The following is a 16,983-nucleotide window of genomic DNA, read 5'->3' as shown; positions in this document are numbered from 1 at the left end:
AGCCCTCAGAGAGAGAAGCAGGCTGTCCGCTGAGCAAGGAGCCTGATGGAGGAGTTGATCACAGGACTCTAGGATCATGACCTGAGCCGAAGGCAGACCCTTCACCGATTGAGTCACTGAGGCATCCCTCGTTAGGGAATTTTGAATCTGTGTTTTTGAGAGATACTGGTTTTCAGTTTCCTTGTAATGTCTTTGTCTGGTTTTGGTTTCTGAATAATGCAAGCTGCAAAAAAACAAGTTGAGGAATATTTTAATGAATAGTATACTGATAATTGAATAGATTTTTGATATACCACAGTCCACTGTTAAAAACTGTTATATAATTAAATACTCTGCTGTTGTGTAGCTTGGAGCTCCTTGGGTTGTGAGAAGTGCAGTTCAAGCTAGTATTAAAAAAAAATATTTGTTAGCTTAGTGTCTCTAAACAAGGACTTCAAGCTTGGCTTGGCTAAGTCCACATCTTAGATGTCGTTGTTAATAATATACACTTCTGTCCTTTTGTTGTTTAGTTTCTCCATGGTGGGTGAATGTTAGCCTCCATCAGCTCCATGATGATACATTATGTACACCTTGAGATTATAAATCGAGAGAGTCCCTTCCTTTATGCACAAAGGGACTTGATTGCTGCTATTTGAATCATACCTAGTCACTTTGTTTAGGTCAGGGGTTGGCAAAATACAGCCTGCAGGCCAAGTTTTTTTTTTTTCTTTCTTTTTTTTTTTTTTCCTGTTGTGTACTGAGGTTAAACATGGTTATGTGTGTTATCACACTGGTACAAATGGTAATAGAATAATACCCTAATATAGGAGATATAGGAGAATAGGTAAGGCTATAGTGATAGATGATCTAGATAGATGAAATAACAGTCTGTGAGTAATGTAAATTGCTGGATTATAATTTTTCCTTTCTCAGATGATGAAACATGCCTGGGATAATTATAGGATATATGGATGGGGACATAATGAACTCAGACCTATTGCACGGAAAGGACACTCCACTAATATATTTGGTAAGTTTACTTCTTCTAATTATACATTCACTACTATATCCATTTTCTACCTCCATCTTTAAAATAGAATCTAACTTTTTAAGTACTTTATAAAACCTGAGTATTTCTATGTAACAATAATTTGAATTGTAATAAGTACATAACATTTACTTTTTTTTTTTGTAAGTTTCAGTCAAGATTTAGTGATAGTTACTTTGGAATATACAGATGATGTGGTAGATTTTCTGTATATATATAGATGCCATTCATTTATCTGAGTATTTTGCGGCTTTTTCTGCCATTTCTTTTTTTAGTATCAGGGAAGTTTGGTACCTATTTGTAATTTTTCTTAAACACAGTTCTGATACTCCTCATATTATAGAGGAGAAGGGGATGCAAAAGAAAGCAGCAGTCCTCATTGCTTTGTGAATGCCCCATTGTGAGACATTAGTGCAGGAAAAGACATTATATTTAATGGTTAATTAAAATTAGATCCTCTCTTCAAGTAAGTATTTCTTTATATTAAATTCAGTGGTAAACTGTGAGTCCTTTTAAAGGATTGGAGTATAAATGTATACTGAAAATATAGGTTGGGTGTTAATTTTCTACTCATTTCCTTAAACCATATTTCTCAGAACATATACTGTATTAAAAATTATCAAAGAGATAAAGGTCCTAGGCAAGGTAGTAGGTAAATAACATATATTATGTCATTTATTCATCATAGCAATGACTGCCTAAGGAAGGATTATTTGCTGAATTTAAATTCAGAATATAAATGAGTTCCATTTCTTGTAAATCAATATGTCTTTTAACGAGTAAAAGGGGTATTTCTTTCTTAACTGAACATTTTATTAAAATCCTAATGGAGCAGTTTTGACTTAATGTTTTTTTCTTTTTTTAAAAAAAGTATATATATTTTATGAAAGGTGGTTTTGATTTGTGGTAATTTTGTCAGACTTCTTCAAATGTAAACTTTGTGGATCACTCTTTGGTTAGGTTGGTAAGTGACTGGGGCATGGCAAGTTCAAATAATTGTCGGGTGAGTTCTTGACAGCTGGTTGGTTATTAGAGCACTTAAGCTGATTTAGTGGGTAAACTTTAGAGTTGTCTGTAAGATCCTAAAAGTTAAAGGAAGTTAGAGTTGGAAAGGGAGGCTTTACAAAATGAGCCCTTTCATTCTGAGTTAACTAGGTACAGAGGCAAGGTTTTGCCAGTGGTCCTCCATTTCCGAGGGATTGCCATGTAAATGAAAGCAATTAAATACATTTCAATAAAAAGTTTTATTTTCCTTGCTACCAGTCTGGCAAGAGATCAGTAACTTTAGGGATTCTATAATTTGGTTAGTGAATAAGACTATTTATTTTCCTTTAGAACAATAGTCATATGCACATTAATAGAAAACTCAGTAGTATTTATATAGTTAATATTGCTGTGGACTGAATTGTGTCCCCTGTAAATTAATATGTTGAAGCCCTAACCCCTAAGTCAGTATATATGGAGGTGGAGCCTTTAGGAGTTAATAAAGTTAAATGAGGTCATAAGTGTGGGGCCCTAATCTGATCGATATAGGGCAGGAGCCCTTAAGAGAAGAAGAGGAGGCACCAGAGCTCACTCTCCCCATGCACATGCACCAAGGAAAGGTCATATGATGACATAGTAGGAATATGGATGTCTACAAGCCTTCACCGAAATCCAGAACCTTTATTTGGACTTTTACAGCCTCCAGAGCTATGAGAAAATAAATTTCTCTTGTTTAAGCCTCCTAGTCTATATATTTCATTATGGCTGCCCAAGCAGAGTAATAAATGTACTATATACTGAGGTTTGGTTTTAGAGATTTATGTGAATGAATTTATTTTGCATTCAAAACAACCCTAAGAGGCAGGTGCTGTGGTTACTGTTTCTATTTTACAGATAAGGAAATTGAAGCACACTTATGGTTAACTAACTTGCCCAGTGTCACCGAGTTATTAAATAGTGGAGGCAAGTTTTGAATCTCAGCCATGGTCCCTTTTTCTAATCACCATTCCACACTTTCAGTAGACTCTAAAGACAGAAAAACATAAATAGCAGAACACAGGGAAAGAAAACCCACCATAAGAAGAAAGTTCTAGTGAAATGGTAGAAAAAGTGAAAATGCAACCTATAGGATTTTCAGTAATCAAAATTAGGTGCTTTATTTTCATATTAAAATTTTTGAGTGGTTACAATTTTTTCCCACCAAAGAAGCTAAGTTGAGATTGATCATTTATTCTTTATTTTGTTTTCTATTTTTAGATACACAGTTTATTAAAGGATTAATAAACAATGTTCAGGACTTTGTTTTCCACGTATTCTGGTTTTTTTTTTTTTTTTTTTGTGCATCTCATATTCTTGCTAGGAGTGTGATTTGGAAGTTTAAAAAAAATCTGTTTTTTTGTTTTTTACTTTTTCATTGTTTAAATAGAAGAAGTCTAACCAAAGGGTAAGAGTTCGGTGTGTCTCATTTGACATCCCAAATTCAGTTTGCCTTTACAGAATCAGAATCTTAGAGTTGAAAGGAACTTTAAGTCTGGCCTCTCTATTACAGAATGTATAGACTGGTATTGGACATATAGGAACATAGAGGCGAGTATTGAAACTTGCAGTGTTTGAGATTATATGGAAAATAACTTAAAATGTATCCTTTTTCATTTTATTACCTTTAATTATGAAAAAAATTCTTTTATATGGTAGTTGAAATCAGTGTTCCTCTGACTTCTAATAGCCCTTGGCATTATATGATTCTTAATGCGCAGATAACAGAAAGCCCATCCCAAAATGGTTTAAAGTAAAAGAAATTTAATCAGCTCAGTGAAGTTCTAGCATAGATTGGAGTCCAGCTAAGCTTTATCTTTTTGTCTTTCCTCTGTTTTCCTGTGTGTGTTGATATCTTCAGATTGGCTTCTTAGCAGGATGGCTGCCTTCACTCGAAGCTTTATATGTTCATATTACCACATCTGTAAAAAAGAGAACACGTAGAAAAGGGGGAGCACTTGAGTTTCTTAGAAACTTCATAGAAAGACTCATTGTTTTTTATGTGCCCATCCTTGAACCAAATGCTGTTCCCAGAAGGGTGGCATATATTCCTTTGGTTTTACCCAGTTAAGGCAAACTCTTGAAGCTAGTGAGTGAGAGGAAGGAAGTGTTGCTGGGTGTAAATTAGCACTGATATTAATTGTTCCAACAGAGATTCATGGAATGAATTCTTTTTACTTAGACATTCTGGAGAATAAAAAGTTTTATTATGGATAGGTCTTTTCATATTTAAAAGAAAGAATTTTGATTTGGAAAAGAGTGTTACTAACTTTGCAATGCTTTTTGAAGTATGCTTTTATTTTCTGTATGTGTGTCTATGTATGTGCCTTTATGTATGTGTGTGTATAAATTCTTTTTGCTATTTTCAACTTAACTGGGTTATGACTTAAAATATTTTGTCAAGGATTTTTGCATTTGTATTTTGCATTCAAATTCTGTATTTTTCTTGCATTATCTTTGTCTTGTTTTGGTATCAGGGTAATATTGGCTTCATAAAATGAATTTGGAAGTGTTCTCTGCTCTTCATACTTCTGGAAGAGATTGTTTTAATATTGATTTTATTTTCTGCTTTAGTATTGGTAAAATTCATCAGTGAAGCCATTGGCATCTGGAGATTTTTTTTTTTTTCTGGGAGGTTCTTAAACTGCAAATTCAGTTTCTCCAACAGTAAGGACCAATCAGTTTATCTATAATTGGCTCTTGAACAATATGGTTTTGAACTGCATAAGTTCACTTACATGTGGGTTTTTTGGAAAATACAGTATAGTAGTATGCTCTAGAAAGTAGTATACTTTCTCTTATGATTTTTTTTGAATTTTTATTTAAATTTTGGTTAGCTAACATACTGTGCAGTATTAGTCTCATGAGTAGAATCCAGTGATTAATCACTTAATTAAAGACCCACAGCTCATCACAAGTGCCGTCCTTAAATACCCATCATCCATCTAGCCCATGCCCATCCACTCCCTTTCATCAACCCTCAGATTGTTCTCTATCATTAAGAGGTTTTTTTTTTTTTTAAAGATTTTATTTATTTGAGAGAGATATAATGAGAGATGGAACACGAGCAAGGGAGAGAGGGAGAAGCAGGCTCCCGACTGAGCAGGGAGCCCTACAATGGGACTTGATCCCGGAACTCTGGGATCATGACACAACCTGAGCTAAAGGCAGCTGCTTATTGATTGGTGGCAGCTGTAGTGATAATCCCTTTTAATTCCTAATAGTAGTAATTCATGTTTATTCTTTTTCTTTGTCAGTCTTGCTAGAAGCTTGGTTTCATTGATCTTTTTAAATAATTTATCATGGTTCACTTTATTTTTTTTTATTCAAGAAATATTAATGTAGAGTATTATACTAGTTTCAAGTGTACAATATAATGATATAGAAATTCTATACATTATTTAGTGCTCATCATGATAAGGGTACTATTAATCTTCTTCACCTGTTTCACCCCCACCCCCCACCTTCCTCCTCTTGGGCAACCATCAGTTTATTCTCTATAGTTAAGAGTTTGTTTCCTTGGTTTACCCCCCACCCCTCCATGTTCATTTGTTCTGTTTCTTAATTTCCATGTAGGAGTGAAATCATGATGTTTGTCTTTCTATCGCCGACTTATTTTGCTTAGCATTATATCATCAAGAGCCATCCATGTTGTTGTAAATGGCAAGATTTTATTCTATTTTTATGGCTAGGTAATATTTTATTGTATATGTATGCCACATCTTTTTTTATCCACTTATCTGTCAGTGGATAATTGGGTTGCTTCCCTGTCTTGGCTATTATCAACAATGCTGCAGTAAACATAGGGGTGCATTTATCTTTTCAAATTTGTTTTCATTTTCTTTGGGTACATAGCCAGTAGTAGAATTACTGGATCATATAGTAATTGTTTTTAATTTTTGAAGAACCTTCATACTGTTTTCTACAGTTGGCTAGCACCAGCTTGTATTCCCACTAATAGTACTTGAGGGTTCCTTTTTCTCCACATCCTTGCCAACTCTTGTTATTTCGTGTGTCTTTGGTTTTAGTCATGGTAGGTGTGAGGTGATAATCTCATAGTGGTTTTGTTTTGTGTTTCCCTGATGATGAGTGATGTTAAGCATCCTTTCATGTGTCTGCTGGCCATCTACATGTCTCCTTTGGAAAAATAGCTTTTTGTTGATCTTTTTTCTATTTTCTTTATGTTTTCAGTTTGATTTTTGCTCTTTACTATTTTCTTTCTTCCACAGACTCGGGTAGATTTAACTTTAATTTTCTTATTTAAGTGGAAGCCTAGAGTATGGAATTGAGATCCTTTTTTCCAGTGTAAGCATTTAATGCTATAAATTAACTGTGAGATGTTGCTTTAGTTATATCCCAAAGATTTTGATACGTGTGTTTTAGTTTTCATTTAATTCAATATGTTTTAAAATTTTCTCCAGGGAACCATCTTGCACTGTTTGCGGGAGTGCAAACTGGTGCAACCATTCTGGAAAGCAGTATGGAGGTTCTTCAAAAGGTTAAAAATAGAACTACCCTATAACCCAGCAATTGCACTGCTAGGTACTATATGAAGGATACAAAATACTAATTTAAAGGGATACTTCCAAGGGATACTTAACTTCTGTTAAGAAACAGAACAAGTGTTTGTAGCGGGATTATTTGCAATATCCAAATTATGGAAATAGCCTAATGTTCATCACTTGATGAATGGATGAAGAAGATATGGTGTAGATTGTCCAAGGTGATGGAGGAGTAGGAGATCTTAGTTTTATCTGGTCCCAGGTTGAGCTAGATAGCTGTCAAATCATTCTGACCACCTGTGAACTCAACCAGAGATCTAAGAAAAGAATTGCTGCCATTCTGCAAATAGTAAAGTGACCGCTTTCTGCAAGGTAGGAGGTGTAGACAAGTGAATCTGAGGTCATTCCTGGGAAGATAAACCACAGGGGGAGGGATCCTCGGTAAGCCAGCTATGGAAAGTGATATAACAGTGGAGTGCAAAATCAGAACTTGTGCAAATTGGCTCCACTGAGGGACATCCCTGCCTGAAAGGCTGTCAAGTTGTGAAGCAGGGCAAAATACTAGGTGGGACAGTGTGGTCTCAGGATCCCTAGGGTCACAGAAAGACTGGGGTTGCCTGAGTGCAGCAGAGTTCCCAGGTGTCCAAGTGGGGAAGCCGGCTGCAATCAGATGAGCCCAGGAGTGGGCTTTTAGCTCGCTCTTGTAAACCGTGAACCTCTGCACAGTTGGGTGACTGCTCTCAGAGCAAGGGCCCAGCAAGTGGCAGAACTGCGGAGAGATCCCCTTCCCTTCCCTTCGAAGAGTGGCACAGACGCACATTGCAGGAGTCAGCAAGGTTTGGAGACGCAAATGGGGCTTGCGTGACTGAGATAGAAATGCTTGGTCACAGGCTGGCTGAGCACACAGTGCAGATGGAGTCCAGGAAGATAAAGGAGTGATTGATTGTTTTTCCCTGAGAGTGCCTGAAGAGTGGGGGCCTAAGCTTTCAGCTCTAGGTATAGTGATTGGGAGGCCGCCATTTTCATTCTCATCCTCTACAGTGGCTCAGAAAGCCTTCAGGGAACAAAAGCCACATAGAGCAGTCCTGGGGACCTTCCTTAGCCAGGCCCCCTGGCAAGGGTGGTGCAGTTCTGTCTGGGGCAAAGAAACCTGAGAATCAGTGCAACAGGTGCCTCCCCCAGAAGATCAGCAAGAACGTGAAGCCAAGACCCAGTTCACCAGTCACACAGAACTGTAAAACTCCAGTGCTAGGGGAAAATGCTATATAGAATTCATGTTTTTTTCCCTACGATTCTTTAGCTTTCAATTTTATTTTATTTTTTTTTCCTTTTCAACCAGTTTCTTATTTTATGAACTCTTTTTTTAATCCTTTAGACTTTTCATCTTGACATTTACATTCTATCCTTTCATTCATTATACTTAATTATATATATATATACATATATATATATTTTTTTTCTTCTTCCTTTACAATTTTGGGATGCAGTTTCTTCTAACAAACAGACCAAAATACACCCAGAATCTAGTGTATTGCTCTGTTCTTGTCACCTGTCTGATCATATTTTCTTTCTTCTTTTTTTAAATCTTTTTAAATTTTCCTCTTTACAGTTACAGTCTATCCTTTCAATGTATTTATTTTATTTGTGTATCTATATGTTTCTCTTTCTTTACAGTTTTGGGATGTACTTTCTTCTAACAAACAGACCAGAATATACTCAGGATATAGTGTTTTGCTCTATTCTGTTCATCTGTCTATAAGTCCTCCTTTTTTTTTTTGGCTTTTAATTTTCATTTTTACGGTTACATTCTGTCCGTTCATTGTATTTAATTGTACTTTTGTACATATATAAGTTTTTTTTTTCTTTGTAACTTTTGGGGATCTGCTTTTCTATCAAACAGACTGAAATATACACAGGATCCAGTGTGTTGTTCTGTTCTGTTCACATGGCTGATTATATTCACTCTCTCTCTTTTAAATTTTTATTTATTTATTTATTTATTTATTTATTTATTTATTTATTTTGTTTTCGGGTCTTTTCTGATGTTTAGTGTATGTATCTCTGGGGTTTTTGATGCCCTTTAGTATTTTATTCTCTTGTTCATCTGTTCCTCTCTGGACAGATGACAAGGTGGAAAAAGTCACCTCAAAAAAAAGAGTAAGAGGCAATACTACTGACTGCCAGGGAGCTAATCAGTATGGATATAAGTAAGATGTCAGAACTAGAATTCAGAATAATGACTATAAAGATACTAGCTGGGCTTGAAGAAAGCATATAAAACACTAGCGCATCCCTTTCTGGAGAAATAAAAGAATTAAAATCTAATCAAGTCAAAAAAGCCTATTAATGAGATATAATAAAAATGGAGGCTCTGACTAGGATAAATGAGGTAGAGGAGAGAATTAGAGGTATAGAAGACAAAATGATGGAGAAGTCAAGAAGGATGAACAACTACTGGACCACAAGGGGAGAATTTGAGACATAAGTGATATCATAAAGTGAAATAATATTAGAATACATTGCTTCCCAGGAGAACAGGAAAGAAAAGACAGAGGGAGGCAGAAAATATATTGGGGCAAATTAGAGCAGAAAACTTCCCTCACCTGGGGAAGGAAACAGGCATTCAAGTCCAAGAAGCACTGTGAACCCCCTTCAAAATCAATAAAAAGAGGACAACACCTCGACATAATAATGAAACTTGCAAATCTCAGAGACAAAATCCTGAAAGCAGCTCGAGATAAGAAGTCCATACCTTACCAGGGTAGACACATTAGACTGGTAGCAGACCTGTCACAGAGATCTGGTAGGCCAGAAATGACTGGCATGATATATTCAGGGTGCTAAATGAGAAAAAAAATGCAACCAAGAATATTTAATAGAATGTCCTTCAAAATAGAATGAGTGAGAAAAAGCTTCCAGGACAAACAGAAACTAAAAGAATTTGTGATCACTAAACCAGCCCTGAAAGAAATATCAAAGGGGATCCTTTAAGCAAAGAGAGAGCCCAAAAGTAATATAGACCAGAAAGGAAAACACATAATCTGCAGAAATAATGACTTTATAGGTAATACAGTGGCACTAAATTCCTGTCTTTCAGTAGTTACTCAGGATGTAAATGGGCTAAATGCTCCAATCAAAAGACACAGGGTATCTGATTGAATAAAAAAGGAAAACCATCGATATGCTATTTGCAGGAGACTCATTTTAGACCCAGAGACACCTTCAAATTGAAAGTGAGGGGGTGGAAAACCATTTATCATGCTAATCAACATCAAAAGAAAACTGGGGTAGCAATCCATGTATCAGACAAATTAGATTTTAAGCCAAAGACTAATAAAAGATGAAGAAGGACAGACTCTATATCATAATTGAGGGTTCTATCAAACAAGAAGATGTAACAGTTACAAATATTTATGCCCCTAACATGGGAGCAGCCAATTATATAAGCCATTAATAATAAAAGTAAACTCATTGATAGTAACAAAATAATAGTAGGGGACTTTAACACCTCCCTCACTACAGTGGATAGATCATGTAAGCAGAAGATCAACAAGGAAACAAGGGCCTGTTTTATATATATTATGTATAATAGATATATCTATATAACAGATATGTTACACACATACATATAACAGATATCTTCAGAGCATTCTGTCCTAAAGCAACAGAATACACATTCGTTTTGAGTGCTCATGGAACATTGTCCAGAATAGGTCACATCCTGGGTCAACAAATCAGATCTCAGCTGGTACTAAAAGATTGGGATCATTCCTTGCATATTTTCAGACCACTGTGCTTTGAAACTCAGTCACAAGAGGAAATTTGGAAAGAACTCAAATACTTGGAGGCTAAAGAGCATCCTACTAAGGAATGAATGGCTCAACCAGGAAATAAAAGAAGAATTTAAAAATTCATGGAAACAAATGAAAATATAAACACAGATGTTCAAAATCTTTGGGATGCAGCAAAGGTGGTCCTAAGAGGGAACTATATATAGCACTACAAGCCTTTCTCAGGAAACAAGAAAGGTCTCAAATACACAAGCTAACCTTACATCTAAAGGAGCTGGAGAAAGAACAGCAAATAAAGCCTAAACCCAGCAGGAGAAGAGAATTACTAAGATTAGAACAGAAATCAGTGAAATAGAAACCAAAAGAACAGTAGAACAGATCAACAAAACTAGGAGCTTGTTCTTTGAAAGAATTAATAAGATTGATAAATGCCTGGCCAGATTTATCAAAAAGAAAAGAGAAAGGACCCAAATTAATAAAATCATGAATGAGAGGAGAGATCACAACCAAACTGAAGAAATAAAATTATAAGAATGTATTATGACCAACTATATGCCAACAGATTAAGTAATCTGGAAGAAACAGATGTGTTCCTGGAGATGTATGAACTACTGAAACTGAAGCAGGAAGAAATATAAAACCTGAACAGACCCACAACTAGCAAGGAAATTGAAGCAGTAATCAAAAAAAATCTCCTAACAGATAAGAATCCAGGGTTGGATGGCTTCCCAGGAGAATTCTACCAAACATTTCATTAATAAATTCTTCTGAAGCTCTTTTAAAAACTAGAAATGGATGGAAATCATCCAGATTCATTCTCTGAGGCCAGCGTTACTTTGATCTCAAAAGCAAAGACCCCACCAAAAAAGAGAATTATGGACCAATATCCCTGATGAACATGAATGCAAAAATTCTAACCAAGACACTACCCAGTAGGATCCAGCAGTACATTAATCCCAAGTGGGGATTTATTCCTGGGCTGCAAGAGTGGTTCAACATCTGCAAATCAATCAGTGTGATACACTACATACATAAAGGGCAGGAACCATATGATCCTCTCAATAGATGCAGAAAAAATATTTGACAAAGTACAGCATCTGTTCTTGATGAAAACTCTTTACAATGTAGAGACAGAGGGAACATAACAATATCATAAAAGCCATGTATGAAAAGTCCACAGTGAATATCATTCTCAATGGGGATAAACTGAGAGCTTTTCCCTAAGGTCAGGAACACAGCAGGGATGTCCACTGTCACCACTGTTGTTCAATAATAGTACTAGAAGTCCTAGCCTCTGCAGTCAGACAAGAAAATGAAATAAAAGGCATCCAAATCGGCAAAGAAGCCAAAGTCTCACGCTTTGCAGATGGCATGATACTCGATGTGGAAAACCCAAAAGTCTCCACCCCAAAATTGCTAGAACTCACACAAGAATTCAGCAAATGACAGGATATAAAATCAATGCACAGAAATCCGTTGCATTTCTATATGCCAACAATGACCCCATTTATAATTGCACCCAAAAGCATAAGGTACCTAGGAATAAACATAACCAAAGAGGCAAAGGATCTATACTCAGAAAACTATAGAACTCTCATGAAAGAAATTGAGGAAGACACAGAGAGGTAGAAAAACGTTCCATGCTTATGGATTCCAAGAACAAATACTGTTAAAATGTTTATGCTATGCAAAGCAATCTATACATTCAGTGCAATCCCTACCAAACTACCATTAACTTTTTTTTCACAGAGTTGGAACAAATAATCCTAAAATTGTATGGAATCCCAAAAGACCCTGAATAGCCAATGACATACTGGACCAGATGGACTTAAAAGATCTATTGAATGTTGAAAAAGAAAACCAAAGCTGGTGGCATCACAGTGCTGGACTTCAAGCTCTATTACAAAGCTGTATGTAATCATCAAGACAGTATGGTACTGGTACAAAAACAGACACATAGATCACTGCAACAATATAGAGAACCCAGAAATAGACCCTCAGCTTTATGACCAACTAATCTTTGACAAAACAGTATGGAATATCCAGTGGAAAAGAGAGTCTCTTCAACAAATGATGGGAAAATTGGACAGCCACTTGCAGAAGAATGAAACTGGATCATTGTCTTACACCATACACAAAGATAAACTCAAAGTGGAAGAAAGACCTAAATGTGAGACAGGAATCCGTCAAAATCCTAGAGTAGAACGCAGGCAGCAACCTCTTTGATCTTGGCCATAGAAACCTTTTGCTAGAAACTTCTCCAAAGGCAGGGGAAACAAAAGCAAAAATGAACTATTGGAACTTCATCAAGATCAAGCAAAGGAAAGAGTCAAGAATAAGAATGCTAAAAGGCAACGTGTGGAATGGGAGAAATTTGCAGATGACATATCAGATAAAGGACTAGTATCCAAAATCTATGAAGAACTTACCAAACTAAACACTCAAAGAACAAATAATCCCATCAAGAAATGGTCACAAGACTTCAAGAGACATTTCTCCAAAGAAGATATCCAAATTGCCAACAGACTCATGAAAAAAGACTCAATATTACTTGGCATTAGAGAAATACAAATTAAAATCCACAATGAGATGCCACCTCATGCTGGTCAGAATGGCTAAAATTAACAAGTCAAGAAATGACAGATGTTGGTGAGGATGTGGAGAAAGGGGAACCCTGATACACTGTTGGTGTGAATGCAAGCTGGTGTAGCCACTCTGGAAAACAGTATGGTGTTTCCTCAAAAAGTTGAAAATAGAGCTACCCTATGACCTAGCCATCATACTACTGGGTATTTACCCCAAAGATACAAATGTAGTCATCTGAGGCACCTGCACCCCAGTGTTTATCGCAGTAGCCCAACTGTGGAAAGAGCCCAGGTGTCCTTCAACAGATGCCCATCAACAGACATCCATCCCAGGTGTCCATCAACAGAATAGTACACAGCCATCAAAAAATGAAATCTTGTCATTTGTAATGACATGGATGGAACTAGAGGGTATTATGCTAAGTGAAATAAGTCAATCAGAGAAAGACAATTCTATGATATGGAATTTAAGAAACAAAACAGGATCATAGAGGAAGAGAAGGAAAAATAAAAGAAGACAAGATCAGAGAGGGAGACAAACTGTAAGAGACTCTTTCTTTTTAAAAGTTTTTTTTTTACTTATTTGACAGAGACACGACGAAGGAGGGAACACAAGCAGGGGGAGTGGGAGAGGGAGAAGCAGGCTTCCCGCTGAGCAGGGAGCCTGATGTGGGGCTCCATTCCAGGACCCTGAGCTCGATCCCAGGACCCTGATGAGATCATGCCTGAGCTGAAGGCATACGCTTAACAATTGAGCCACCCAGCCGCCCCCATAAGAGACTCTTTTTTTTTTTTTTTTTAATATTTTATTTATTTGACAGAGAGAGAGGTCACAAGTAGGCAGAGAGGCAGGCAGAGAGAGAGCGGGAGAACCAGGCTCCCCACTGAGCAGAGAGCCCGATGCGGGGCTCGATCCCAGGACCCCGAGATCATGACCTGAGCCGAAGGCAGAGACCCAAACCACTGAGCCACCCAGGCGCCCCCCCCCCCCCAATAAGAGACTCTTAATCGTAGGAAGCAAGCTGAGGGTTGCTATAGGGGATTGGGGTAGGGAGATGGGATAACTGGGTGATGGACATTTAGGAGCACATACTTTATGATGAGCACTGGGTATCATATAAGACTGATGAGTCACTGACCTCTAGGTCTGAAACCAATAATACAGTATATGTTAATTTAAATTAAAAATAAATTAAAATGTGTATGTATACAAGGGGATATCAATCAACCATGAAAAAGAATGAAATCTTGCCATTTGAAATGATGTGGTTGGATCTGGAGAGTATTACACTAAGCAAAATAAGTCAGTCCAAGAAAGACAAGTACCATATGATCATCAAGTACCATGATGTGGATATTAAGAAACAGAACAAAGGAACATGGAGGAAGAAAAAAAGTGGTAAACCAAGAAACAAGCTCTTAACTATAGAGAATAATCTGATGGTTACCAGAGGGGAGGTTGTTGGGGGAATGGGTGAAATAGGTGATGGGGATTAAGGAGTGCATTTGCTGTGATGAGCACTGGGTATTGTATGTAAGTGCTGAATCACTATATTGTGCACCTGAAACTAATAGTACACTGTTCACTAACTGGAATTTAATTAAAAAAAAAAAAATAGAAGCACATGGGAAAAAAATGTTATTTACCATTAGTAAGTTGTTTAATTTTCAAACATTTAGAGATTTTCTTTTTATCTTTCCATTACTGAAATGGAAATGAATGTTATGGTCAGAGAGCGTGCTATATTTCAGGGTCTTTTTAAAAAGATTTTATTTATTTATTTATTTATTTATTTATTTATCTATTTATTTGACAGAGCAAGAGAGCACAAGCAGGGGGAGTGTCAGAGGGAGAAGCAGGCTCCCTGATGAGCAAAGAGCCTGATGTGGGGCTCAATCTCAGGACCTGGGATCCTGAGCTGAAGGCAGATGCTTAACCGACTGAGTCATCTGGGCACCCCTATATTTTACTTCCTTTAAATTGTTTAAGGTTTACTTTATTATCCAGAATATGGTCTATCTTGGTGAATGTTCCATTTGTGCTTAAAAAGAACCTGTACAGGGGCGCCTGGGTGGCTCAGTGGTTTAAGCTGCTGCCTTCAGCTCAGGTCATGATCTCGGGGTCCTGGGATCGAGTCCCGCATCGGGCTCTCTGCTTGGCGGGGAGCCTGCTTCCTCCTCTCTCTCTCTGCCTGCTTCTCTCCCTACTTGTGATCTCTATCTGTCAAATAAATAAATAAAATTAAAAAAAAAAAAAAAACCTGTACAAATGTTATCTGCTGATACTGGGTAGAATGTTCTATTGATGTTAGATCCCATTGGTTATTCGTGGGGTTGTTCAGGCTCCCTCTCTGCTTGCTAAATTTCTGTCCAGTAGTTCTATCACTTCCTGAGAGAAAGGTGTCGAAGTCCTCAACTGTAATTTTGGATTTCTCTCTTAGCCCATTCAGTTCGGCCAGTTTTTGCTTCTTATATTTCATTTATTCACATATTCTTGTTAAGTGTTTACACATTTAGGATTGTTTTATGTCTTCTTGGTAGCACCACCAAACCCCTAATACCAAGACCAGACAACAGTATTACAAGGAAAGGAAAATGTAGACCAGTGCCTGTCATGAATATAGACACAAAAATCTTTAGCCAAATCTTAGTAAATCTAATTCCGGAATACCTCAAATGAATAATACCTTATGACTATTGCATGGTTCACTTAATATTGAGAAGTTAACCAGTGTTTGAAAATATTAAGGGGGAGCTGTGGGTAGCTCAGTCAGCTGTGTCTGCTTTCGGCTCAGGTTATAATCTCGGGGTCCTGGGATTGTGCCCAACATAGGGCTCCCTGCTCAGCGGGAGCCTGTTCCCCCTGCTTGTGCTCGCCTGCTCTCTCTCAAATAAATAAAATCTTTAAAAAAATAGTATTAAGGGAATCCAAGAAAAACCTTTATGATAATTTCAGTAGATGCAGACAGCTGGTTTAGCAACACTCAAGATTGATCCATGATTAAAGTTCTCAGGTAACTGTCGTAGAAGGGAACTTACTCAGTATGATTAAAGAAAGGCATTAAAACACACAGACACACAGATACCCAAAAATAAAACAAACGGAAAAAGTTTGCCACATTCTTAATATTTGAACATGAGATGTTTTACCCTAAGATTATGAACCAGGCAAGGATGTCTGCTCTCTTACTTTTGTGTAGCAGTGGAGTTGAGGTCCTAGCCAGTACACTAAAGCAAGAAAAAGACAAAAGAGTTGTAAAGATTGGAAATGAAGAAGCACAACTTGTCGCTAATGAGATTGTCCGTGAAGAAAATCTTAAGGAATCAACACCAACAAAGTACTCGATTTAATAAATTTTAGTAAGGTGGTACAAGTTCAGTGTACTATTTCTATATACTAACAATGAACAGTCACAGTGTCATTTAAAAATCATATCATTTGCAATCGCATCAAAAAATATGAACTGCATGTGGATGAATTTATCAAAATAGGTACAGAACCTATATGCTTAAAACTGATTATTGAGAAAAATTTCAAAGGACTTAAATAAATGGAGAGAAATGCCGTGTTCATGAATTGGATACTCAGTACTGTAGGGATGTCAGTTCTCTTAAAATTCATACTTAAATTTAAAAATATCCCAATCAAAATGACTTTGCATAAATTAATAGGCTGACTCAAAAATCTATATAGAAATGCAAAGCATGTATAATAGAATAATTTTTTAAAAGAAGAACTAAGTTAAGGGACTTATATTACCTGATTTTATGGTTTACTGTAAAGCTGCAGTAATGAGGGCAGTCTTAATGATGCAGTCTTCTTATTTTAGCCTAAGGACAGAGAGATCAGTGGAAAAGAACAGAACTAGGTCTGCACATACATGGTTGATTCAGAGGTGCTCAGGTAATTCAGTGGCTAAAAAGATAGTTTGTCCAGTAAATTGTGCTGGATCAGGTACATATTTGTATAGAAAATTAACAAAACTCGACTTTTCATTGTACATAAAAATTAACTTGAAATGGATCATGAGTCTAAACCTGGAAGCAAATAATGTAAA

The 16,983-nt window shown here is 36.7% G+C and overlaps 1 protein-coding gene across 2 annotated transcripts in view; it reads left to right on the top strand.

Moving 5' to 3' along the window:
- MAN1A2 (mannosidase alpha class 1A member 2) overlaps window positions 1-16,983 on the top strand; it is a 196,081-nt gene that overhangs the window by 46,129 nt on the left and 132,969 nt on the right. For both annotated transcript variants that reach the window (XM_046006715.1, XM_046006706.1), the window contains exon 3: window positions 913-1,009. In XM_046006715.1, the coding sequence (XP_045862671.1) occupies window positions 913-1,009 (97 nt within the window). The remainder of the gene's footprint in view (window positions 1-912; window positions 1,010-16,983) is intronic.

The sequence above is a fragment of the Meles meles genome, chromosome 1 (assembly GCF_922984935.1).
Source record: "Meles meles chromosome 1, mMelMel3.1 paternal haplotype, whole genome shotgun sequence".
NCBI lineage: Eukaryota > Metazoa > Chordata > Mammalia > Carnivora > Mustelidae > Meles > Meles meles.
This window is presented reverse-complemented; position numbering and strand designations above follow the sequence as displayed.